This window comes from Suillus bovinus, assembly GCF_016758785.1.
Source record: "Suillus bovinus strain UH-Sbo-P2 chromosome Unknown EDB93scaffold_69, whole genome shotgun sequence".
Taxonomy (NCBI): domain Eukaryota; kingdom Fungi; phylum Basidiomycota; class Agaricomycetes; order Boletales; family Suillaceae; genus Suillus; species Suillus bovinus.
In genome coordinates, this window is record NW_024542125.1 from 95,886 (window position 1) to 119,214 (window position 23,329).

General features: G+C 47.3%; 12 protein-coding genes across 12 annotated transcripts; 6 read left to right on the plus strand and 6 right to left on the minus strand.

Moving 5' to 3' along the window:
* The first annotated feature begins 1 nt into the window (after window position 1).
* On the plus strand, window positions 2-853 carry EDB93DRAFT_795259 (cytochrome c oxidase assembly protein PET191-domain-containing protein). Its single transcript, XM_041457504.1, has 3 exons — window positions 2-344; window positions 395-568; window positions 624-853. The coding sequence occupies exons 1-2, from the start codon at window positions 171-173 to the stop codon at window positions 488-490; spliced, it is 270 nt and encodes an 89-aa protein (XP_041303835.1). The 5' UTR covers window positions 2-170; the 3' UTR covers window positions 491-568; window positions 624-853.
* A 96-nt stretch (window positions 854-949) lies between these two features.
* On the plus strand, window positions 950-1,951 carry EDB93DRAFT_1092050 (glutathione S-transferase; the record flags this gene model as incomplete). The annotated part of the gene is made up of 7 exons (XM_041446406.1): window positions 950-1,053; window positions 1,105-1,354; window positions 1,419-1,449; window positions 1,502-1,552; window positions 1,608-1,728; window positions 1,783-1,840; window positions 1,892-1,951. The coding sequence occupies 7 exons, from the start codon at window positions 950-952 to the stop codon at window positions 1,949-1,951; spliced, it is 675 nt and encodes a 224-aa protein (XP_041303836.1).
* A 1,374-nt stretch (window positions 1,952-3,325) lies between these two features.
* EDB93DRAFT_794671 (uncharacterized protein) lies at window positions 3,326-4,718 on the plus strand. The gene is made up of 4 exons (XM_041457501.1): window positions 3,326-3,924; window positions 3,979-4,142; window positions 4,193-4,265; window positions 4,315-4,718. The coding sequence occupies exons 1-4, from the start codon at window positions 3,430-3,432 to the stop codon at window positions 4,597-4,599; spliced, it is 1,017 nt and encodes a 338-aa protein (XP_041303837.1). The 5' UTR covers window positions 3,326-3,429; the 3' UTR covers window positions 4,600-4,718.
* Window positions 4,719-4,836: 118 nt separating this feature from the next.
* Window positions 4,837-5,496, minus strand: EDB93DRAFT_1092060 (uncharacterized protein; the record flags this gene model as incomplete). Its single annotated transcript, XM_041446407.1, has 2 exons — window positions 4,837-5,329; window positions 5,393-5,496. The coding sequence occupies 2 exons, from the start codon at window positions 5,494-5,496 to the stop codon at window positions 4,837-4,839; spliced, it is 597 nt and encodes a 198-aa protein (XP_041303838.1).
* Window positions 5,497-5,598: 102 nt separating this feature from the next.
* Window positions 5,599-7,182, plus strand: EDB93DRAFT_1303694 (GPN-loop GTPase; the record flags this gene model as incomplete). The annotated part of the gene is made up of 6 exons (XM_041454720.1): window positions 5,599-5,840; window positions 5,910-5,989; window positions 6,035-6,177; window positions 6,214-6,468; window positions 6,520-6,642; window positions 6,694-7,182. 6 exons carry the CDS (start codon window positions 5,599-5,601, stop codon window positions 6,733-6,735), a joined length of 885 nt encoding a protein of 294 aa, XP_041303839.1. The 3' UTR covers window positions 6,736-7,182.
* A 763-nt stretch (window positions 7,183-7,945) lies between these two features.
* EDB93DRAFT_1254151 (uncharacterized protein) lies at window positions 7,946-8,739 on the plus strand (the record flags this gene model as incomplete). Its single annotated transcript, XM_041453574.1, has 3 exons — window positions 7,946-8,183; window positions 8,221-8,356; window positions 8,409-8,739. The coding sequence occupies 3 exons, from the start codon at window positions 7,946-7,948 to the stop codon at window positions 8,737-8,739; spliced, it is 705 nt and encodes a 234-aa protein (XP_041303840.1).
* On the minus strand, window positions 8,701-13,276 carry EDB93DRAFT_1303704 (uncharacterized protein). The gene is made up of 19 exons (XM_041454721.1): window positions 13,110-13,276; window positions 13,015-13,061; window positions 12,921-12,965; window positions 12,844-12,873; window positions 12,602-12,789; window positions 12,473-12,551; window positions 12,062-12,418; window positions 11,970-12,009; window positions 11,764-11,792; window positions 11,551-11,709; window positions 10,897-11,498; window positions 10,790-10,844; window positions 10,684-10,740; window positions 10,131-10,630; window positions 9,988-10,080; window positions 9,871-9,940; window positions 9,425-9,819; window positions 9,239-9,379; window positions 8,701-9,185 (listed from the first exon to the last, which is right to left on the minus strand). The coding sequence occupies exons 1-19, from the start codon at window positions 13,268-13,270 to the stop codon at window positions 9,015-9,017; spliced, it is 3,219 nt and encodes a 1,072-aa protein (XP_041303841.1). The 5' UTR covers window positions 13,271-13,276; the 3' UTR covers window positions 8,701-9,014.
* Window positions 13,277-13,806: 530 nt separating this feature from the next.
* Window positions 13,807-16,203, minus strand: EDB93DRAFT_795618 (uncharacterized protein). The gene is made up of 4 exons (XM_041457507.1): window positions 15,722-16,203; window positions 15,462-15,667; window positions 15,327-15,408; window positions 13,807-15,276 (listed from the first exon to the last, which is right to left on the minus strand). Exons 1-4 carry the CDS (start codon window positions 16,149-16,151, stop codon window positions 13,868-13,870), a joined length of 2,127 nt encoding a protein of 708 aa, XP_041303842.1. The 5' UTR covers window positions 16,152-16,203; the 3' UTR covers window positions 13,807-13,867.
* A 363-nt stretch (window positions 16,204-16,566) lies between these two features.
* Window positions 16,567-17,863, plus strand: EDB93DRAFT_1254153 (uncharacterized protein; the record flags this gene model as incomplete). The annotated part of the gene is made up of 4 exons (XM_041453575.1): window positions 16,567-16,697; window positions 16,750-17,436; window positions 17,483-17,783; window positions 17,840-17,863. The coding sequence occupies 4 exons, from the start codon at window positions 16,567-16,569 to the stop codon at window positions 17,861-17,863; spliced, it is 1,143 nt and encodes a 380-aa protein (XP_041303843.1).
* Window positions 17,864-18,015: 152 nt separating this feature from the next.
* EDB93DRAFT_1254154 (MFS general substrate transporter) lies at window positions 18,016-20,475 on the minus strand (the record flags this gene model as incomplete). Its single annotated transcript, XM_041453576.1, has 18 exons — window positions 18,016-18,330; window positions 18,386-18,471; window positions 18,528-18,578; window positions 18,630-18,684; window positions 18,734-18,821; window positions 18,877-18,910; window positions 18,965-18,994; window positions 19,047-19,323; window positions 19,379-19,417; window positions 19,467-19,496; window positions 19,551-19,621; window positions 19,673-19,762; window positions 19,809-19,874; window positions 19,937-19,970; window positions 20,028-20,046; window positions 20,074-20,127; window positions 20,177-20,226; window positions 20,284-20,475. 18 exons carry the CDS (start codon window positions 20,473-20,475, stop codon window positions 18,016-18,018), a joined length of 1,581 nt encoding a protein of 526 aa, XP_041303844.1.
* A 211-nt stretch (window positions 20,476-20,686) lies between these two features.
* On the minus strand, window positions 20,687-22,548 carry EDB93DRAFT_1322665 (Thiolase, N-terminal domain-containing protein). Its single transcript, XM_041454961.1, has 7 exons — window positions 22,285-22,548; window positions 21,863-22,230; window positions 21,500-21,806; window positions 21,351-21,468; window positions 21,099-21,291; window positions 20,935-21,046; window positions 20,687-20,882 (listed from the first exon to the last, which is right to left on the minus strand). Exons 1-7 carry the CDS (start codon window positions 22,357-22,359, stop codon window positions 20,844-20,846), a joined length of 1,212 nt encoding a protein of 403 aa, XP_041303845.1. The 5' UTR covers window positions 22,360-22,548; the 3' UTR covers window positions 20,687-20,843.
* A 31-nt stretch (window positions 22,549-22,579) lies between these two features.
* On the minus strand, window positions 22,580-23,322 carry EDB93DRAFT_1092071 (uncharacterized protein; the record flags this gene model as incomplete). The annotated part of the gene is made up of 3 exons (XM_041446411.1): window positions 22,580-22,869; window positions 22,928-23,147; window positions 23,200-23,322. The coding sequence occupies 3 exons, from the start codon at window positions 23,320-23,322 to the stop codon at window positions 22,580-22,582; spliced, it is 633 nt and encodes a 210-aa protein (XP_041303846.1).
* Between the last annotated feature and the right edge of the window lie 7 nt (window positions 23,323-23,329).

Here is a 23,329-nt window from a genome sequence, read left to right on the forward strand (position 1 = left end):
TTTACGCATGATTGCAACCTGCTCTCCTGAACAATCGAGTCATTCAAAACCTGGCCTGGCCTGACCTCTCATCATATCACTCAGACGCTGCACGACAGCAAGTCGGGTTTAGCTTTATAGCGGGGATTAACTTCGGGTGTGCCAACGGACACTGTTTAATTGTATTAATCATGTCCTCCTCCTGCGATGCTATTCTCAAAGCACTCAAGGAATGCCTTCTCAATTCCGACTGCGTCCAAAAACAAGGAAATCTTCCTTCAGAGTGTCTTAAGCAACACAGCAATGAATTACCGGAGCAATGCCAGCTACTTAGAAAGTCCACTTTCGAGTGCAAACGCAATATGGTGAGTGAATGCTACACACATGATTCAGAACATGTTCTGATACACACAAGTTGGATATGAGGACTCGGTTTCGAGGCAACAAAGTGGGAATGGATGCTGAGAAACTGAGACAGCAGAAAACTCCTGCACCTCCCGCAGAATCATGACGTGACGGATGGCTTCCAAGTTCCATCACGATGGCGACTCGGATACTCGCCGAATCATTGACTAGAACCTCGTTCCGAGTGCGTCTATTCTTTTCTAAAATTGTGTCCCTCTCAACGAACAATGTTGTTACAGGTGTATCCACTGGAAGCCAATATCACACTTGGAGGTCGCTGTAGCACTTCACTGCCTTTTCGATTGAATAAAATCTGAAGATATTCACTACTGCGAGCTATGCTGTTTATGCATTCCAGTCTTTCTAAGCTCATTAGAAATTCATCAAAACCGATTCATAAGCCAAGTGCTTAGCAAGCCTAATCGCGCAAGTGGTTAATTTTGGACCTGGCGCATGCCAGCTGAGCATAATGATGATTGGTAACTATTTAATGGTATAAGGTAGTTTGTGTTATTTCCACAGTTATCATTCCCTCCATCATACTCCACCCAACAAGCGATTCGATATGTCGAAGCCTTTAGTTCTCTACACTGCAGCTACCCCCAATGGCCACAAAGTGTCTATCATGCTCGAAGAGCTCAAGGCAGCCTACGGGAACATCGACTACGAGTAGGTGTCCCGCCGTGTCCCCCTCCAGCCGTTATTCATGGACTTTGACAGTGTCGAGAAGATTAACCTGACAGCGAATATCCAAAAAGAGCCATGGTTCATTGCAATGAACCCAAATGGACGCATCCCTGTTCTCGTTGACCGCTCCCATCCCACTGCTGCCAACCCGAATGGATTCCCCGTCTTCGAGAGTGCAGCGATCTTGTTGTACCTCGTACAGAAGTACGATAAGGAAGGGAAGTTCAAGTTTGAGAGCGGCAGCGATGAGGAGAGCCAGATGTTGCAGTGGATCTTCTTTGCTGTACGTGCTTAGATTCTCTAGGTGAGGTAGCGGGAAATGTACGCTCACAACCGTACGAACCTAGCACGGAGGAGTTGGTCCTATGCAAGGCCAAGGTAAGTCGTGGTCACTCATATAGTTTTCTCGCATAACAGCCGAATGTTACAGCCCACCACTTCCGACACTATGCCCCTGAAGACGTGCCTTATGGCAAGAAGCGTGTGTACTTTTTCAACCCCATTTGGATATCATGGTTTGTAACGTCATGTCTCAGGCTATGGAGATGAGGTCCTTCGTCTTTATGGTGTGCTCGATATTGGTCTTCAAGGCCGGGACTACCTCGTGGGTCCAGGGGTTGGGAAGCTCAGTGTTGCTGATGTGAATGTCATGCCATGGTTCGTATTTTCATCCAGATGAATATCTTGCTTTGACAATGATTTGCGAAACAGGGTGAGGTCTCACAAGCATGCAGGTGTCGAGACCTTAGATGCTTTCCCAAACCTGAAGGTAGAGTTATCATCATTTAGTGGTGGAATATACTAAATCGGTTGCTTCAAGGCTTGGCTCGACCGACTTCTGGCGAGAGACACTGTGAAAGCTGGAATAGCTGTCCCCTAGACTGCTCTTGAACCCCTCTCACTCTAAGTAAACCGTCGATCGCGATTCCCCTTGTACAGTAGTATTTGCGCACTTGAAACTAAATTTACTGTTTTGTCGTCCTCGCTCAATTGAACATCTTCATTAACATCAACATCGTGCTTAGTTCCAGCCATTATGGGTCATTCAACGCAACATTGATTGAAATGCTCAAGTAACACAAAGCCCAATGTAAATAACCACTCGAAATCAAGTGATTCGATATTCTGTTTAACTTGATGTTTCGACAAAAGTACAGTACTGTCCATGCGGCATCGCATTCATGCTCGTAACTTCCAAGGACAGCAGCATCGTCTAGTTTGCCTCCATGGTCATATTTGTCACAAGGAACTTTTCCCGAGTGATCGTCTCGAGATACGGGAAACCAGGTCCAAGTGGCTCCAAGAACAGACTTAAAGACGGCGTTTCGCCCTAGATAACTTGTTGATTCCATTCCCGGCCTTAAATTCCACCATTTGATGGGAATTGAAGCTGTGGATGCACAGTGGTCGTAGATGAAGATGTGACTTCTGGTCGCCGAGGGGACCCGACCAAACATAAAGTTCGGAACCAAAGATGAGGTGTTTGCAAAGATCGTACGAGCTCTCCTAGAAGAATTGGGTGTCATTTGAGCCCCAGCTGAACCAAGGCAGACTAGTCACCAGCGTCAAGGTCAGGCAAGATACCCGTCTCCTTGAATATGGCTATCAAGCAGATGGCAAAATTGTTGAGAAAGATAAATCGATCAGAATGACCGGGGACAAAATCCCAGTGCAGCCCGATAGAGCTCAATGGCTTCATCGAGGCCACCCAGAACGCCCGATTGTTCTAATGTCACTTTTAAATTGTAGGCAAGGTTGAAGAAATATGTATGTTGATCAGAATGATTGAGGAACGGTGCTCCAGTGCGACTCAATGGCCTCATCGATATCAGACAAAACGCCCTGCAGCTTGAACCTGATTTGAAGGTCTGTAGAAAGAGTAGATAGACATTCGGATCGGTCAGGATGGTTGGGGGATGGCGTTGCAGGGCCGCGCGCGACTCTTCTATGTCATCTGTTCGATGTCTCTAGAATATTTTGCGATGAAATCGCAAAAAGGGAAACTTGGACACTGGTACACCGAAGACCTGCCAGTGAAACGATAGTACTGTGCGTGCTAAAGGCTGTGGCACTGTAACTGAAGGATGACGGCGAGGCTGGGTTTGCAAATAGAGTCTGAAATCGTACACAATGAGTATACTAAAACTTCGTGCTCAGTCAACTCAACGTTTCAGGCCTCTGCAGGGCGTTCCACTGGCAGCTTTTAAAGCTTGAAAGCAGTTAATCACCGACCGTTCGGGAAAGCTCTCCCGCCGTGATGCGTGACACGTGACAGTAACATCTCCGGCATTCTCTTTGTTCTGAACACCCATTACTAACTTATATAAATCCACGGCTTTCTGTCAACCAAATGCAAGGATGCTGAGAGTTGTTCCCCGAATATACCGCTACCGGTCGCTACCACCTTCAACACCAGAGATCAATGGAACTTCCTGTACTACTATATTAATACAGCGGCAATATAGCTCTACCGGGCAACACATCACTGTAGATTCGGCACAGTCAATTTCAGCGTCTGCCCCAGGTTCAATATCCTTTGCTCATCCGAAAGACCCGAGGTCTGGACACGGTTATTCCGACCCCAATCCTTCCCCTCCATCATCTTCGCCTCCGCCCGAGGACGTCTTGTCTCTTCCTGCGACCCTTTCAGGTCCGCCTGCACGCGCTTACCAGCAAGATCATCAACAGTCATATGAAGCCCCTCCATTCCACACACATGCCTTCGTAGCCACGCTCGAGAAGTCCTTTCCTACGCCTTCAGCGCGAAGTCTGATGAGGGCCACGCGTGCTTTGCTCGTGGACAGAATAGATCGCGTAAGGCGGGAAGGCCTCACGGTCAAAGATTTGGATAATGTGGGCCGAACCCACCCGAAAATTATTATGCTTACTGACTCGGATGCTGAACAGCAAGCATATTTATTCCGTGCAGCGCTTTCTGAGCTTCGCGCAGAGCAAACCGCGAGATCTCGTAATGAAAGCGCGGCAATACGCTCTGCCACAGCTGCGCTGCGCCGAGAAGTCGATCGTCTGGATGTCAAGATGAAAGAGGACCTTGGTACGCTGAAACATGAGTGAGTCAGGTTGGTCGAATCAGATGATTGTATTTTTATATGATCATCAGAATACAAATGGAGCTTGACACTCGCAAGAACGAGTCAAAGGCACAGCTGAAACAGCAGACGATTGCAATCGAGGTTCGGATGATTATCATCTCCGTTGCACACATTGGTAATTTTGAAATAGGAAGTCCTGAATAAGGCGATTATAACGCTCAGTGATCTCCGTGCAAACATGGAAGAGGTAAAATGGAATAATATGCGTCAAGCCGTTGGTACGTTTTACTTATTTGTTTGCGTCAAATCAGCGATTCTTAGCAACGGTATAGCTGCACTGGGCGCTTTTGCTCTATCAATTGTTATCGGCATGGAACTATATCTATTCAGAAAACCGAACCCGCCGCCGCTGCCGGCTGTGCTGAAGGAAAGACAACCTCCATCAGATGGTGAGGCAGTGTCTCAGGTGTCATAGCATATACCTCCAAGGCGCAGGCTTTACTGCATCGTGCAGATAAGATAAGTCGCTATCTTACATCCACATTCATCTATACCGTATAGAAAGGAACAGCCGCATAGATTGCTGTACATATATATATACTAACCTTGTGATGCCCGTAATCGTAACACCTAGTATTACCTGCCACTCGTTTCAACCTGACATCTTGTACCCCCAAGTAGCTCTAGAGATATTCCAAATCAAAGAACATGATCATTTGACTTGTAGCTTCTCAAGTTTGTCCGAAAGCTCAACAGCGCTCTGATCTGCTGATGATGGATTTGAGTTTGAATCTGGTGCGGAGGCCTGGTTTGGCTTGTCCTCAGTGTGCGATCCTGTTGTTGCATCATTTGTGCTACTGGTCTTCGAGCTTCCTTCCTTCGACTTCTCGATGGCTACTTTCGCATCAGTTGTTGCTTCATCTTCCCCCTCCTCCTCCTCATCATCATCCCAATTATCTTTAATAATGGTTGCCTTCTCCGCGTTTTTCTTAGCTCGAGCATTGGCGCGCTTTTTCGCGTTCTTATTTGGAGGTGGCGTAGCGGTTTTGCCTTTCGGTGATGTAGCAGAAGTGGGCGCAACCCAGCCTAGTATGTGACCCTTTGGAAGGGCCGTGGCATCCATTGCCTGCTGGCGTGATCCGCGGAATCGAGAAACATCCTCCTGGGGTGTGAACCCAGGTCTAATCTTAAGCTGCTTGCGCACACTGGTGATGCAGTAGAGATCGAATCATAAATGATTTGAAGATGCTGGGCTCAGGCGGACGTACGTTCCATCTGATCTCTTTGATTCTGGTATAACGCGTTCAAGCGTGCGTGGATCGACGGCTATGCCAGCTGCGGATTGTTCTGGGAATAATGGCGGGCGTGCCATGCCTTGTATGTGTAGTCACTGTAATACTGGAACTTGCAGTCACTTGGTTTCCGACAGGAGGGACGGTCTGAGTTTGAAATCGTTCCTTGTACCTCTTCTGCTATGCGCTACGCCGTTCTAGTCACCGGTCCTGCTGGTGCAGGCAAGTCTACTTTCTCGACTGCTTTTGCGACCCATCTCCGTGTCTCAAAACGCACGGCCCATATCGTAAATCTTGATCCCGCTGCAACTGGCGATGCCTTCGAGTATCAACCTGCCATTGACATCCGAGAGCTTGTGACGCTAGACGACGTCATGGGCGAGATGAACATGGGTCCTAACGGCGGTCTTGTGTTTTGCTTTGAGTGAGTAAGTGATCACGCGTGATAGCCCCTCAAAGAAATCATGCTGATAGCTACATTCCGTGTCTGAAGGTACTTGTTGGAAAATATGGATTGGCTTGAGGAAGAACTCGGGGGTTTTGATGATGACTACCTGATAATCGATTGTCCAGGTATGATTCTACGCATGTCGAGGTGCATATTTTCATTGCCTTTAGGTCAAATCGAGCTGTACACACATCATCCGTTCCTCCCGCAACTTGTGCGGAACTTGCAGCGAATGGGCATACGAACTTGTGCTGTGTATCTCTTGGAATCCCAGTTCATGGAAGATCGATATAAATTCTTCAGGTTCGTCTCAGTTCATGGTATCCTTTTATTCAATCTTTGAAATTAGTCCAGCGGTGTACTGTCCGCAATGTCCGCTATGGTCAATCTTGAAGTGCCCTGGATAAACATCATGTCTAAAATGGATCTTGTCTCCGGATCATCATCAGACACGTTTGAACCAAGAAATGGGAAACGTGGAAAACGCGACATCGCTCGGTATCTCGATCCAGATCCAATGCTCCTGGTTGCTGCGAGGGATGGCAGGGATCAGCAACGCGACAACGGCAGATTTCACGACCTAAACCGGGCCATCGTACAGCTAGTATGTTGCAGCTTGGGGCTTTGTCTTTGTTCCAGACTGATTGCCGCGTAGATCGAGGACCATCCTTTAGTGTCGTTCTTGCCGCTGGATCTAACGTCCACGGACTCCCTCGAGACAGTCGTCAGTCATATTGATTTTACTATGCAATATGGTGAAGACGAGGAGCCGAAAGAGGTAGATCACATCATTTGTCCAGCATACTCCTAACTAACAGCAATATGTCAGCCACATGATCTAGACGAAGGCGACTTTGCTGATATGGAATAGCAGTGTATAATGTCATCCAAAATATTGCATCCTGTGTTTACACGCGACATTTTTGAGACAACTGCGCTCCGAATTTCTGGAACGATCTCGCATGGTAATCAAAACTGCCAAATTTCCACACTAGGAGTTCGACTGGGTAAGTTGGAGAAAAGTAATTTTCTTAGTGCCAAAGCTTACAGTGATATCACGCTTTATTATCGGCCACGGCTTTGACCGACAACGGCATCGTACTGATTGGACTATCTAAGTACCAGTCGAAGGAAACTTTTTTGATCACTAGCCTTTTTCGATAGCGTCAATCAGTACTATCTTTATCTCTGGTGGGATTTTTGGCACGTGCTAAACGGTGACATCGAAACTCATTTCCTTGTGAACTGACTTTCACCTTTTGGCATACATCACCTCTAAGGTTTTGTGTACTTGGAGAGGCGTGGAATTTCGATCGTCAAGCCTGACACCACGCTAGCCGCACTTGGTCTTATTAACCCGAACACAAGAATAACCCAAGAAATACTGTGCGGTACTTCTTCGAAGATGCCCAGAAATTCTTGCACAGCAGACAATGAGTGGCATCGGTCAGTGCATTCGCTTACACGCGGTGCGATTGGGACGGGCTACGAGTCACGAGCTAGGGCTACGCTGATCGGCAATGAATGCTTGACGTGATAACACAAACGTGTCCTACATTCTTGCTGGTATGCGACCACCTTTTTTTAAGTCCGACAACTTCCTGTATATCTTGACATGAGGCTGTGCATTTGCTTCCCTGGAGTGAGTGCTGATGCGCTCAACAAGTTTGGCTGATTATATACGGCATTACTTGTTTTAGGTGACACCATGGTGATGAGATATCGTACATCTCTGCAGCGCTCATACACAATGTGCCATCGTACGTGAGCATAGCAATGCAAACTTGGTCCGAATTGGTACACTCTTGTCGGAATTGGAGCGCTCCAATCATGACTCCAACGGGGCAGTGCATTCGCAGCTGTCCGGCGTGACGCAACTGTTTGGCAGTCCGGGTCATAACTACTCCTATATAAGATCAGAACGTGTTCTATCTCCACCCTTACTTTTATCCTTATCTACCCTCGCATCGCGCCAACTTTTTATCTTCTCTACCACACCCCACCCTAACCAGTGACTACGAAATCACCACATCGTTATCCACCCCTCATACTCACGACTACTAACCAACAACTAGCAGACGATGTCTCAATACGCCTTTCCGTCTCCCCGTTCCCCCTACAGTACCCATCAGCCCATTGCCTACACCACTTCTTCACACTCGCAACACGGTCATGGGGGTTACAACTACGGAACTCCCTTGAAGCGGGCATCTAGTGTCGGCCATACCTACATATCTAGCCCACAATATGGATACCCCTCTGTAGCCCAGACGCCACAGACTGTTCAATACCTGTCTGTGCCTAGCTCACACCACCGCAGTAGGAGTCATAGCAGGCACAGTCATCATGATAGCAGACCCAGAGCTAGCAGCCACAGTCATCATGATAGCAGACCCAGAGCCTCTAGCCACAGTCATCACGGGCATGGGCACGGATACAGTACAACTACTGGTTACCCAGTTACATACGCAACATCTGCTCCCGTATATGTCGTAAGTCTAAATTGCATTGTCTCAGTCTGATAACTAATGACGCTATTTTTAGCAACCTAGCTCAGGACATCATCGCTCTCATTCAACGTCACACCGTTCGCACTCGCGGCCTTCTCGGTCTTATGCAAGCAACGGTGATTACCAGAGAGGTCGTGCGCCCTCAATCGGGGACCGTGTTCGCCAGTTCTTTGGAAGGGAGCCTTCATCGAACGCTTACTACGGAAACCAGGGGTACGGGCACCACAACTCTTACGGTGGTACGAGAGATGTTGAAAGAAGATCGAGGAAACACAGTGGCTTTGTGGACCACTACGGGAACGAAGTGGATAGTCATGGAAGGAGGATTCACCACTATTAATTCAAGTAACTGTTTTGACATGTAGCCAAAGGGCAGGACCCAGTGACATCTGACTCTACGTTATTCAAAGTATGCTCTGTACATTACTGACTTTTATATGCAATGAGGTCTATAGTTAGAATGTCAATTGTTCGCTGATTGCTCGGATCCATGCACTATACTAACAATAAAAGCAACAAATCATAAGGTAGCTAGCAGAATGTACAATAGAACAACAAGACATGCCACGCACAAAGATTACAGAACAGCTGATAATGTACCATCACTAAAATTCCTTGTATGAGAAGCTGACGACATCCCCTAAAAATGAAACGGTGATCCATTAGGAGCAGACGCTTTCTCCGCTGCCTTTGACCACATGTCTAACTGATCGAGAAGCTTGGACACAGACTGGATAATTTGCAATCGAGCGCGAACTTGATCAGGCACGTCTTGCGTGCCTTCCCAGAGGACGGCAAGCGACACTTCAATCTACAATAGAGTATAAACGATGCCCATGTCGAGATGAAACCGAAGGGCCTGACCTTTTCCGCAAGTTCACGAAGCGACTCCTTGAGGGCCTTCCCGATAGTCTCAGCTGCAGCCGACAGCCGACCCATCAGGACCTCTGCCCCACCATTGAAAACATTCTGCTTATGCCCATAAACGTAGTCATGGAACACAGCCTGCATTCAATCAGAAAAGGTTTTGAAGTGATGCGTGTGACAAACCTTTTGTCGCGCGACACTTCCAATGCCTCGCTCTTCGAAGGCGAGATTGTAGCCATCCGCCAGTTCTTTTTGAACATGAGGGGCGAGACAACGTGATATCTCCTTCTGCTCCTTTCCGAGCGCTTCCTTCACAACTTCCATGGTCTGTGCTAATCCATGACGTGCCTCCTCTTGCGAAACAGAGCTTTGTGCATGTACGCGGTCCTTTAGTCCTGCTGCTGCGCTGGCCTCTACATCGGCGATTAGCTTATTGATGCATGCCATGATGGCGCCCGATAGTGAGGCAAATAGATCAGACTCGAAGAGCGTCGACCAGGAAGAAGCAATGTTTCGAGTGAATGGCGTGACAAGTCCGACATTCAGATCCCGGCGCCAAGACCCGTGACGGCGAAGGGCTAATATTGAGCATAGTCAGCGAGAACTCGGATGAGAACTGGGACACCCACTAGCTCGATAAGTCATCCAGTGCATGGACCCTGCAAACTCGTCAACATGTTGAACCGCACCCTCAGCAGCCTATCGATACAACGTCAGATGGGTTACCACAATGGAGTAGTACTTACATTCGCTGCTCCCACTCGACATTTATCTTCAAGACCATCACGGAACAAGTCCTGCAAATCCGAGACGCTTTTTTCAACGTGTACACCAAATTCCTGCAAGGTATAATAAAGGTGGGCTGTATGGGAATCACAAGTCAACATACTTTCACAAGCTGAGGAGTCACTCCTATGGGTTCGCCACGAGCATCCACCTTTAGGGATGACTTGTTCATCGAGAAGAGTTTAGCATCCACGAATTCCCTGGACATCATGGCTCCATATGGTTGGAAGATCTGGAAGCTCATAGAACCAGGCGAGCTACGCCAATAAGGCATGCCTTCATCGTCATCGTCATCGTCACCCTGTGGCGCTGACTCCCATTTTTCACGAAGGGATTCACGATCTGCAATGGTCACATCACCAATCCCATCGACAAAGACTCGCACTGAGTTCGCAAATGTCTTCAAGTGAGTGTGAAACTGCTTTGCAGCGCGTGACCGGCTACTGATGGTCAGTTGGTGGCACCATTGCCGTAGGGAAGGAATCCCAGTATCTTCTACGTTAGAGAAACATGATGGGTCCCCATCACCCTTAACTTGTCCCGTGATGCGGACATAGTCACGAGATGAGCAAGTGAACACAGGAAGATCGATCTCATCATAATCTGAGTAAAACATATTTTTAGGCAAGTATTTTCAGGATGAAATGCAAACTTACTGCGCATATTTTGAGTCGGATCAAAAGAATTTGGGTTTCGTTCCTCGGCGGCGGCGTCTGTGTTTTTCGAATTAGCCGATTCTTCAAAGACAGGAAGTTGACCAACCATCAAGATCTTTCAAACCAATGCGAAAATCTTCTTTCAAGATATCGCGGGAGAACTGGTTGACGCCAGGTAAGAAATGTGGTAGGGAACTTAACAGTGAGACAAACCTCTGAACGCTTCAGAGAACAGAATGCGTTCTTGTCACGTTGTGCTTTCGTCTTCTTCTTTTTAAGGTTGCTGAGGGCATCAACGGCATCCTTCCGTGTCTTGCGTGCATCGTTAAGCTGTTCGCGTCCAACATTGATAGCTTCCTTGGCATCGCTAATCTTCTCCTGGAGAACCTCGACCGTGACCTCCTCTGGCTCGTCCGGTATATCCTCCCCGTCTGAGTCATCCTCTTCCACTTCATCCTCATCCTCATCTTCGTCCTCATCGTCTCTCTCTTCATCCTCATCGTCTGACCCTTCATCTTCGTCGTCTGACCTTTCGTCCTCATCATCCACATGGATGTCGTCACTGACTCGAAGATAATTGTCAATATCATCCATCTCAAAATCGTCGTCGTCGTCGTCCCCAAATCGCTTGTGGCGCTTGGGTGACCCAGATTTCCCCCTGCTAATATTTTTTCTTTTCTTGCCCGTGCTCTGGGCCTTCTTGTATGCTGTTGTGGTCAACTGTGGTAAAAACATCTCGCCGTTCTCCAGTGCCGTCTTGTGTTGCTCGTACTCTGTCAGCAAAGCTCGAACGTTCTTGAGCTGCTTGTCGATAGCTGTGAAATTTACCTAAGTACATTGCTCCAGAAACAAAATTCGCATGCGTACCTTTCATCGATGACTCCGCATCCGTCTTCCTCTTTTTGAGGTCAGCAGTGTCCTTTTTGTACCGTTCAATGCGGCCCTCGATCTCTTCTAGTTCAGGGTCATCCTCGATACCCAAGGCTGGGATAACCTCAGAACAAGATATATCATCACACTTGCTAGCTGTGCCACACGATTTAAATGACAATCCAACCAGGAAAAAGAGCTGCAACAAACCAATGAACGTGATCGTGTGGGCATCATAGCTAATCAGATTAATAAGACACTCGCGACTGAAGTTAGGGACAATCACTCACTTGCCGTCTGATTGACAAAAAGAAATCGTCGTGGATAGTAGTAAGCTACCTGAGAGTACTTCATGGAAAGGACTTACCCACTAAAAATAATTATTAGTATATTACCAAGGGTTGAAAATGAAGAACGTACTCATCAGCTGCAGTTTAAAAGCTTCACCAAGAAGATCTAATCCAAATGCATTAAGATTATGACACAGGTGCTGAGTCGATACCGATACCTCTAGCAGTCTTGTCATCTACTGCACGAGTGATAGGTGCCAGAATCCAGATGCAGTTGCACTTCTTCATGTAGTCCTTTGCGATGCTATTCCTTGCTGCGTTAGCGTCGGCAACACCAGGCAAATCAACTAGAATGGCGCCCGTGGAAAGAGCTTGGGCATTACACCGCACATTGACTTGACGAATGAGGGGCCACAGAGCTGGGCCATAGTCTTTCTTCTTCGTCTCTTTCTTCTTGTCCTTCTTGCCACCTCGTTTCCGGTCCTTAGAATCGATATATTTCGCAATCTCCTTGGCGAATATCGTCGAATTCTTTGCCGATATTTTCTTCGTGGTGCCCAAGACTGTAGTTATACCTATGCGGAGCGTCAGTACCATCTGGTGTCTACATCCACGTTGAGAACATGTACCTGTATCGCGGGCCAAAATTTGATCAACCGTCAGGTGAATAAGTTGCTCTTGGGCAATAGATGGATAGACAGCATGAACCTGACAATGAATCAGACGCATATACACCAAAGAGCTCAGATTGTCTGTACCTTGTGCCAAGCAACACCCGAATCACTCCGTAGGTCAGTATTACGTTTCAAATTACCGTCTCCATCCACAAGATCATCGAGTAGAACAGCAAGTTCTGCTCTCCACTCAGCTTCAGAAAGGAACGAGACGTCCGCATTTATGGTAGGTGCGGCATGATATGCTATTTCTGTGACCACGGCTGTGCATGCTACAAGTGGGTTTAGCAACGATGGTTTCCCAACCGCGAAAGGTCTCGCTTTACCTCGCATACCACTTGTTGGGACAATATTGTCTACAGCGAATTTAGTATAAAGAAACATAAACACTGATTTAGCTTACCGTCCAAGATTGCATTTAGTATCGAAGACTTTCCGGCCCCAGTCGCTAAAGAAGACTTCGGTGGACATGCAAATTGGGACTCATAATTACACACCTCCACAAACGGCTATCATTGTTGTAGGGACACCTTGACTAAGCAGACTATGACAGAGTTGGTATCGATGTCGTCAGGCAAGGCTGATCACGTACTTGTCAATTTCACGCAGCCAAACGTCCTTTCGAAGCTTGCTGCCAAGCTCAAGTTTGTTGATTCCAGCCCTCAGAGTCTTTACCATGCCGAGACCTGCCTGAAGAGCAGCTTCAGGGGTGTATGCAATATGGTCAGCAGAGTCGTAGAGCTCATACAACATTGGCTCGTGCACCCTTTGTCGTTGTGGTGGCTCTGGTTCCGGTTTGGAGTTTTGAATGTCAGGAGCTGAAGAAAGGTTACGTTGACTACCGAGGGTAATGTTGCTTGGAGCTGTAGTGCCCCTGTCTGACAGCTGGCAATTTTGGATAACGTCAATTCTCCCCATTCGTGGGTGCTCTAGATGCCGCTCACAACAGGTTTCGAATCAATTGGTTCGCCCTTGATGGTTGGGTTGGGTGTCAATTTTTTCGAATTGTGGTGCGTGAACTCAGAAGACGGAACTGCATGCGGTTCTTCTGGTTCTGGTTTGATGAAGATTCCAGGCGCAGACTGGAATCGCGATGAAGAGGGGCTAAATAGCAAAACCAAAGGATAAAAAAATCCTGAACTCACCAACGCGCTCCCCGTCATTCTGTTTTCTTTCGAGCTCATCTTTTGATCAGCTACGCGATGAAGACACGCTCTTTGGGGTGAGAAGGAAAGTGACGGTATTTCACACTAATCGTCTGTACACGAGGGGCGGAGTTTTATTTTATGCGGTCACGCGTTACATCTCGCGTTCGTGACATGACTCAATCCTATTTCAAAAACTATTCAATCATAATCTATGCGGCCGCCAATGGTCTTTCAAACGTTTTGCAACATCCACTTCGGCTGACAGCAAACCATTTCCAAATTCTGTGTGTTCATAGTCATGCCAAGGCGGAACGTACGGAGGGATGCCAAGCAGCATCGCACGACCTTGCAAGAACGGACGCAGTCGGCAGGAATCATTGTCGTATGCCTCGGCTGTCGCGTTAGAGCGGGTAGGTGACGAGAAAGTACCATGGTGTAATGAAGATAGTTCCAGCGCAAAGTCTGACTGTTCGTAGTCATCCACCTCTTGTGTATACTCGACGAGTTTCCTAGGACCTTGGCATGGCTCGTCAAGTACGACTATGTCATCCCCTGGGATATCGTGTAGCCCGTCGCTTGAGTAGGCGTGCACCGGAGGATAGAAGCTAGGTTCATTGAAAGGATATGGAGGTTCCAGAAATACCAGGTCTTGGTCTTGAAGATTATGATGGCCAGAGTCCCCTTCGGAGAAGCTGGTAGTACATGCGTCTAGAGCGTACCATGCTGAAATGACATCCTCGTTATGGCGACTATACTGCATGATAGAGTGACCTCGATAAGTTGGCATAAGGTCGTCAGCTAAGGGAAGAAAGTGATCCTCGGGGATACCATGGATGCGTAAAGGGCTGCTGTCAACCATAGCATTCAAAGGAGCGGCGCGATGCGTTGTGCTTGTGTCATGCGGGTGGGAAACATAGAGGGGGTGTGCGTCACGCAGATTGCAGCCCGATATCACACTAGAAGACTTAGCTATAGGGCGTCGTTCATCGAACGACGGTGATACATGCTCCGCGTCATGATCGTCATGCACGGCGAAATACTTTGATGTAAGAAGCTCGACAGAAGGTTTTGGATCATCAAGTCGTTTGAGGCCAACCTGAGATGCGGAATGAGAGGGATGGATAGACGGTTCACCGTCAAGATCGTAGATGGTCGCGATGACAGACGCTGAGACTGATGACAAGATTTTGTCGGGTGTACAGTCATGAAACGTTTCCCTCGTGGGACTTATGAGGGAAGAGTGCATCACCTGAACATCAGACGGTAGTTCCTGATCGTGCCAACTGGCCATACGGGGATGAGGTACTAGCGTTCCAGCTATGGGTTCGCCTGGCTGAGGACGAAAACCATCTGAAGAAGGACATTGGCTTTGAAACTCGATATCCCACGGCTCTGATATAGCTGTACCTTCCCTAGGAAGGTCCAGAGTCGTAGCGTGGTCGCTTGCGGATCGAGTCGATTTCTCGTCTTTGTCATGATTCGTGATCTTGATCCTTTGCATAGCGGATGGTGGTCGAGAGGAAGAGTCGGGTACAAGCGACTCATCCACTAGAGACTCATATTTCTTGGTTGTTTTGTTAAGAAACGCTATTTCTGAAAACAACTTCTGCGCTGGACAATAATCAGTGCTTGAGGAGTAAAGAACATGGATTTTATATTACCTGGCTCCTTCGTTTTGTATACCTTCGTCTTGGCGGATGATTTCCCCTTATTGAATACTCCGAGAGAAGCCAATGGTTTCAACTAGGGTCGTGGTGAAACCTAGGCATTAGATGAACCAGACCGGCAGTACTCACCGTGAGGCGGTTTTTACCGACATTGGTCGCTGAGAATCCATGCAAGAGTGCAAGGCCTGCAGTGCCCAAGTTTTTCTTTGCCCTCTTACGAGCAACCTTCTTATGTTCCCTTTCGCTTGCTGGCGGGCTATCATGCACTTGAATATTGCTATCTGGTTTGACAATATCGCGCTTTACGCGTTTCCGTTCTCGACGCTCGCTCAGTCCTTTGCAAGTTTGTTCAAAAAGAAGATAGAATCATGATAGTAGTGAAAACTCACTAGCCTCATGTTCTTCGTCTGAAACCGGGACTTCGGCCTTCTTACGCTTCCGCTTGGATGTATCACGTTGAGCAGTGATGATTGGTGCATGTACTGAGCCTTTGTTTTCCTTTATGGAGGTCTCAGCATCGAGTGCCTGCTGAGTCTTTCGGGCCTTTTGCGTTGCCTTGGCGGGGAGCCCTACTACGACCGAGCGCTTGTCCGTACTAACGATATCAGGCCTAGTCACACGGGGGACGAGTATAGGGGTGTCGAACCCAAATTCCAGCTTTTTCGTTTCTTCATAACGTGTCCTTGTCGGCGTCCTTGTTGGTGTTCTGTTGGATATTTTTGACGGGGGATGAATTCCCTCAGAAGAGTATGAGTGTACATAGACTTTCTGACGGTCGAGGTATGCTTGGATATAATCATTTTTTAATGACTTATCCATGGTGCCGCGAGCATTCGGTTCAACTTTGATAGAAGTGATTACGTACAAGTCAGGGTAGCGAAATGAGCGTTGTCATTTAATCGGGAGTCTGGGTCCTCTCGGAGTCCAACTGAATCATGATTCCCGGGCCAGGCGCGACTCGCGGGGATCCACAATTTATTATGTACAAGACTATTCAGCGCCGCTTGGTTTTATTCAAGCCGTCGAACAGCCAGCTATCCCCGCTGTTTGCTTGTCTCCGAGAGGTATGTCTGTTTATTCCATTCATTGTCAAGTCAATGAGCTGATTCATGAATACCGAACCTACAGTCCACTTGTTCCTCGTTTGAAGATGGGTTCCAGCCGGAAACGAATAGCTGAAAAGAACGATGAGGACAAATGTCCCAAACGTTCAAAACTATATCAGTCAGATACGATGTCACCGCCTTTGACTGTCACTGTGCGTGGCCGGACCTTCGAGCCAACACCTGTGTTCGATACATTTTGGCGTTTCGCGGCAGAAAGACACGCTATTACCGAGAAGCGTTTCAAAGGCCTCCCCGCCCCGTATGTATACACCCATTCCTCCTTGGCAAGCCCGACTCAATATATTTGATAGATGGACGAATGACCCCATTTTAGAAGCTTATCCTTTCTGCAACACGTACCGGGTTCTAGATCGGGTAAGCCAATACTTGATCGCAGAAGTCATCGAAAAAGGTTCTCAAGATCCCACCGAACTTGTGTTTCGAATTCTGCTTTTCAACACTTTTACGAGCATCAACACGTATGAAACTCTGCGAAATGCGATTACACCTTTCACTTGGTCCACCTACGAGCGAGCCAATTACGAACGCGTCTTGCGTGGTTTGTACGATGACAAAGTCTCGATATATACTGGGTCTTTTCAAAAGCCTGCACCTAGTCTAGGCTTTGTGGAAAACTTCATGAACCATCTCGTTTTCATGGAGGTCCTGATGAAAAAGTTGCCCATGCGGTGCGCAAAGGCCGAGTACGTCGCAGACGTCTTTGAATGGTTGTGCACCTTTAAGAGCATGGGAGACTTCACTGCGTACCAGCTAGTGCTGAACCTATCCTATTCAAATGTTTTGAACTTCTCGGACTACGATTTTGTGGTGGTCGGGGTGGGTTCACGTCGCGGCCTTCAACGCTGCTTCAAAGGTCAAATTCCTCGCGCATGCGAGGTTGACATAATCCGATGGATGCAACTCACGCAAAGCGATCATTTCTCGCGCCTCAAACTGAAGTTTAATGGCTTGGGGTCCGAGTCTCGACCTATTATGCTGTGCGATATCGAGCACACCTTATGCGAGGTCGATAAGTACAGTCAGGAAGATCGGCACAACACCCCGTCGCCCCTTTCGCCCATCTGGAGAACTTCCAGAGATGCGTCTTCCAAAGGCATGGACGCTTCCTGCGCGGCTATCGCTCCGTATTAAATGCCCGGAGGAAGCAGAAGTCGAGTTCATCGAGAAGTTTGTCGTGTCCTCGATCCAATCGCACCGAGGAGTTGAAGGCGAAAGAGAATTTTTAGTGTACTGGGAGGGATACAGCTCGGATGAAGCTTCATGGGAACCTGAAGATATGCTCGCCGATGATGCACCCAATGCCATCAAGGAATATTGGAAGCGTGTACGAGGTACGTGCTATCTTATCTGCGACCATATGTTATACTGATGTTTTTATAGCCTGTTGACTCTAGCACTTTGTAAATATTGTGTTACTGTGTGCTTGACCACCATCGCGACCGCTCATACGACATAATTAGCGTATTTGGCGGTGTCAGCTCAGCATCTTAGGGACGTGAATTTGTCCACATACTTCCTGAGTAAGAAATACATTGAAATACAGATATTTGCAACTCTTAACATGTGTATACGAAGAAAATGTTCTGTCTATCAGTGAGGTCAGCAAATGCATGACGCTCCCTCTCGTGTTGTACATCCTCATCAGTCCAACCCTGGCGCTCCTTTAATTCCGTCAGCTGGGCTTTTCGCTTCCTGTTCAAGCGAATATTGATCCAGCGTAGTAAATACGAGATGAATAGTTGCACGATCAACAAGACCATGATCGCGGTCTTTCCTGGAATATAGGCTGGCGCATCTTTAGGCTGGAATATCTCAGTCCCGATAATATTGCCAATGCTGAAGGTGGCCATTGTCATTGCATTAATCGTCACCTAAATACCGCATAAATAAACTAAAATAAAGGAGGACGAATAGCACCAAACGTACCTTCTTGGTATGGCCACTGGTGTTGCTTGCGTTGTATGCGTAGATCGTGGAGAGAGCGCTGCCAAAGGTACCGATGATATATACCGCTGCCGCGAAAGTCAGATTTTATGAGAAACCATAAAATGGTGACAAATCGACAAACCAAAGAGCAAAACGCCTTTGTTAGAGGATCCATTCATGCCAATAAGGATGGCTAATTCCTATTTTCAACCGACGTTCCATCTAAAATTTACGAACAACATACCTGCGCCGACAATGGTGGGAACCAATGCAAACACGATGGGGATCATTCTCTCGTTCTAAAGGTGGTTGAGAAATTTTATTTTGAGATAATTTTAGGCCCTCTACCTTCTTATCAGAATACCATCCACAGAAAATCACCATTGCGGAACCAACAACTCCGCCAGGAGTGGAAAGAATCAGGGTTTGTTTTGATCTAGGGAAAAAGTATTAATGAGAAGCAAAGACAGCACAGCACGGTTTACACGCACGTATATCCGAAGCTTTTTACGATTATGTTACTGACTGCAGTCAAGAAAGTTAACTTTCACCGGGCTAATTTCTCTCGATGCGACTTACAGTTACTCAAAGCTCCGTTAGGAATACTCGCTACAAAGTCTGCATCAGCCGCCTTTCATGCATATTCAAGTAAATGGTTTACTCAATATCGTTGACAAAACAACAAGCCATGTGCGAGGGTCCGTGAGAGCTTCGATGACCTGGTCCTTCTTGAATTTCTTGTTCTCCGTACCTCCTTGATCGTCCCGAACACGTTCAAGAGCAGCAATCCGCTCCTCCTTCGTCAGCATGGAAGCATTGACTGGGGAATCTGGTAGCCAGATCAAGACGACTATGCCAACAATGATCGCAAGAGCACCAAGGAGTATATAAATGATCTTGTAGGGCGGTAAAGCATTGCCGTTATAAAACGAGATACCCTGGGAGAGTGTAAATCATTCATTTGCCTCCCCTAGTGCATTGAGCAACACTCACATATGCTATGAAACCACCGAACACCTGGGTTAGCCCATTCTGAACAAAGTCAGGGGCAATGCTAATTTTGGATGTAAGAGAGTCGCACCATGATGTAGAACCATGAAATACGTTGAGCCTTATGACCGTCAGTCAAAAGGTACTATATTCTACACAAAAAAAAATTACGTACCTGTTCATCCTTCTTGTAAAACATTGAAATAATGAGAATGAGACACGGCGTGACACAAGACTCGCACATTCCTGGTCATATCAAGTTTGTGCCTTATTTCGATAAAACACGAAGAGCCTTACCCAAAAGGAACCTGAGAGCAAAGAAGGCTCCGAAGTTGGATGTTGAGGCATGTAGCATGAGGATTATTCCCCATACAACAATATTGCCGCCTTCAAGGCATCAGCTGATGATATGGTTTCGTGATTTTGCTCTCACCTAGATACTTGGCTAATCTAAGTTTCTGCGAGATATAGACGGTTGGAAACTCCCAAAAGAGGTAACCTGTAGTTGAACAGTTCGAACTCTATGAGATCCATGCTGGACTGTAGAATCAAAAATCTGACCCAGGTAGAAGGCCATGGATACCAAGTTGTAGTTCTAGAGTCATATTAGCATGTACTGAATGTCATAAATATTTTAACTTGCCTGGCCCACGATCGGGAGGCCCATGATACTGCGACATTGTCAATATCCATGTTACCCAACATCGCTGCGAAACAACACTCGCCTCGCATAATTCAGTGAGGTCTTGTCCCTGTCCAAGGGTGAGCACAAAATATTATTGCGTACATTGAATGACGAACAAATATTGACTGAAGTAGACAGCCGCTGAAATGGTGGGGATGACAAGATCCTGTAGATCCATCAATGGTCAGGTCAAAATCTCCAAAGTGCAGAGAATAAGAGATACCAGCTTGCGCCTAAGCTTTCGGTTGTACTCCTCACTGAAGTGCATCGTTGCTTGCGCGCCGACGAGCTGAAGAGCAGCATCACCGTCAGAAGTATCGAGTGACTCTAGCCCAAGCTTGTTGTCATAGGTCTCAAGCTGCGAGCTCTTCTCGACTTCGTCCAGATTCTTCGCCACACTGATTTCGGAAGACATTGTTCTAGTGCGTGCTCAAAACGCTCAAACATTACACTGGCTTCTTATCTCTCAAGCATCTCCTAGAAAGAAATGCATCCGCGACGGCTTAGTGTTGCTGTGCCTGCAAGATAAGTGACAAACCAATAGCTCCAACGTCATTGAAGCAACAGATAAGCAAGCCAATATGTTCCATGAGGAAAGCGCGAGATATGTCACCCGGAAAGACAATAACACACTCACGGCAAGCCGGCGAGACCAATTTATTCAGGAGCTTCTCACGAATGCCGCATAGAGATTGATGGTTTCTAGAGAGAGAAAAATAGAGTATAATGAGTGTACGGTAAGAATGTTCGTAAGATAATTCTGGAACAAGTAAAGCAAAGCGACTATAGTTTCTGAATCACGATGGCTGAAGCTGCCCCACCCTAGAAAATGACCGTGTGAGTGACATGACACACGGAATTGCAAGTTACTTACCCCGTTGCAGATGCCTGCTGCACCATATTCCCCAGACTTTAAGGCGTGAACCAGGGATACCACGATGCGAGAACCCGAGCTTCCGATCGCATGGCCAAGAGCAACAGCGCCACTGTTAAATGAAATTAGCAGATGCAACGTCTGTGTGAAGTCGTAAGACTTGCCCATCAACGTTAACTTTTGCAGGGTCAATTTGCAGGAGCTTTTCGGCGATACGGACAACAACCGAGAAGGCCTCATTAATCTCGAAACGTGCAATGTCGTCGACAGTTAAGTTCGCTTTCTTTAGTGCTTCCGGGAGAGCAACAGTAGGAGCCATGGGGAAGTCGACGGGCTCAACACCCGCATCCGCATATGCTGTGGAAAATGCCACATGAGATAAGGAATGGTGATGCGATAAGCCCTGGTAGACTCACAAATGACCTTGGCGAGAGGTTTCACGCCAAGCTCCTTTGCTTTCTCTGCAGACATTAATATCAGGGCAGAGGCACCATCAGTTAAGATTTGAAGAGTTGGCAGCGGTGATCCGTCCGCCTGTCTTGAAGGCTGACTTTAGGGAGGGAACCTTCTCAAAAATAACTTTCTTATACTCTTCATCTTCCTTAATAATGATGTCACCCTTCTTGCCCTTGATGGTAACGGGCGCTATCTCAGCATTGAAGACGCCCTCTTTCCACGCACGATCAGCGCGTTTGTACGAGTCGATTGCGTGCTTGTCAAGTGAGACACGGCTAATGTCGTACTTATCTGCAGAGATTTCACCACAATTACCCATGGCGAAGTTGCTGTAGACATCCCAGAGACCGTCATTCTCAAGAGAGTCCTTGGTCTCGAATTTGCCGAACAATGGGTTCGTTCGGGGAAGTAGGAAACTCGAAGTTACGTCAACCTGAGGAGCAAACAGAGAATCGAAGGTTGAATGGCTTACGGAGCGTTGCTCATGCTCTCCATACCGCCAGCGGCAATCACGTTCTTGTAACCACACTCTATGCTTTGGGCAGCAATCATAATTGTCTTCATACCACTAGCACAAACTTTGTTGATGGTCGTAGCGTCAGATGCAGTTTTCATGCCGGCAGCAAGTGCTACTTGACGTGCGGGTGATTGACCGACACCAGCTTGAACGACATTGCCGAAGTAAATTTCCTCGACGACTGCGGGATCAACTTTCGACTGCTCAAAAGCATGCTTGAGGGCAACAGCGCCGAGTTGGGGTGCAGTCAAAGTCTTGAGTGCTCCATATAGGGATCCGACAGGCGTGCGCGACGCAGCAACAATGACAGCTTCATGGGAGGACTGGCAAATTATGAGCTCTATGATTGATAACCATAAACAAAACAGATGATATACCAGTTTTCGGGTAAAAGATGAGATATTGGAGCGGGTTGGTTTAGATAGGGACGTAAGACGGGCTGCGAGCATCATGATGGAATAGTTGTTATTTGAGAACTTGAAGTGTATGTGATCGTACGACGGTGAGTGTTGTGGTGCGATATGTCCAACCTCTGTGGTTGAGACGAGGCTCCTTCATATATATAAGTACGTCTTTTGCACGTAAGATCCGGGACATGTCATGTGAGGAACCGAAGTCTCGTAAGGTCTTCCGCAAATACCGTTCATGAGAATACTAATGATATTAATATCACTACATGTCTACGGCTGTGCTTAACACTGCGAACCAAGCCTCCATCCAACTCAGCGGTCTCCTACTGTTTTCCTCTGACTCCTTGAGGATTTCCTCGACTGCACTGGCAGTTTCGCATGGGTGAAAGTACCAACAGGGTGTGCCTAGCGTTGGGTGTTCTCCTTGAGATAGGAGAGGGAAATTCATTGCCGGATGCGATACAGCAAATGTCGTAGCGACTGTCCCCTCACACACATCTTCACGAAGAAGAGAAGTTTGCATGATATCAGTCAGCTGTAGTGGAGAACCGCCTGCGCTATCAAGTTGAGTGCATCTCATTCATATGGGGAAAATCCTAGTCACACGTACTCGAACCATGGATGGAGAAATAAAATGTTGGTACACGGAAAGTTGCCGATAACACCACATACTGATGACAAGCCAACGTATCAGGACAGTCATGGGAGACAGTTGTCCCATCGTCGACGACGTCCAAACTGTCCTCAATCTCAAGGAATGCATCGGCTGACGCTGGGTGACGCCAGTTCAAAGTGATAATCCGGTGCATGTAGCCGAAGCCTGGCACTGTCTGTGTATTTCGAGATACATGAAAAGAAACACACTATGTGATGCCGGCGTACATGATGCTCTTTCCAACACCATCCCGAAAGCCTAGCTCCATATGCAGAAGATACAGATTGATGAGTGTGAATGAACTCCCGGCATGCTTCGTCAAACTGCTGTCGAGTGAACATTGCGGTCATTAGCAAT

Bases quoted from the DNA above. Each gene is read 5' to 3' on its own strand.
- EDB93DRAFT_794671 (XM_041457501.1), top strand. From the start codon at position 3,430: ATGCTGAGAGTTGTTCCCCGAATATACCGCTACCGGTCGCTACCACCT. The intron at 3,925-3,978 runs GTGGGCCGAACC...GATGCTGAACAG, and splicing joins CGGTCAAAGATTTGGATAAT to CAAGCATATTTATTCCGTGC. The intron at 4,266-4,314 runs GTTCGGATGATT...ATTTTGAAATAG, and splicing joins AGCAGACGATTGCAATCGAG to GAAGTCCTGAATAAGGCGAT.
- EDB93DRAFT_1303704 (XM_041454721.1), bottom strand. From the start codon at position 13,270: ATGTTGTATGAGCTCTACGACTCTGCTGACCATATTGCATACACCCCT. The intron at 10,631-10,683 runs GTAAGTTTGCAT...TGTTTTACTCAG, and splicing joins TCCGACTCAAAATATGCGCA to ATTATGATGAGATCGATCTT. The intron at 9,941-9,987 runs GTAAGTACTACT...TTGTATCGATAG, and splicing joins GTCGAGTGGGAGCAGCGAAT to GCTGCTGAGGGTGCGGTTCA.
- EDB93DRAFT_795259 (XM_041457504.1), top strand. From the start codon at position 171: ATGTCCTCCTCCTGCGATGCTATTCTCAAAGCACTCAAGGAATGCCTT. The intron at 345-394 runs GTGAGTGAATGC...GATACACACAAG, and splicing joins TCGAGTGCAAACGCAATATG to TTGGATATGAGGACTCGGTT.
- EDB93DRAFT_1322665 (XM_041454961.1), bottom strand. From the start codon at position 22,359: ATGATGCTCGCAGCCCGTCTTACGTCCCTATCTAAACCAACCCGCTCC. The intron at 21,292-21,350 runs GTGAGTCTACCA...CATTTTCCACAG, and splicing joins ACCTCTCGCCAAGGTCATTT to CATATGCGGATGCGGGTGTT. The intron at 20,883-20,934 runs GTAAGTAACTTG...GTCATTTTCTAG, and splicing joins CAGCAGGCATCTGCAACGGG to GGTGGGGCAGCTTCAGCCAT.
- EDB93DRAFT_795618 (XM_041457507.1), bottom strand. From the start codon at position 16,151: ATGGATAAGTCATTAAAAAATGATTATATCCAAGCATACCTCGACCGT. The intron at 15,668-15,721 runs GTGAGTTTTCAC...AAACTTGCAAAG, and splicing joins AGACGAAGAACATGAGGCTA to GACTGAGCGAGCGTCGAGAA. The intron at 15,409-15,461 runs GTGAGTACTGCC...CCACGACCCTAG, and splicing joins TCGGTAAAAACCGCCTCACG to TTGAAACCATTGGCTTCTCT.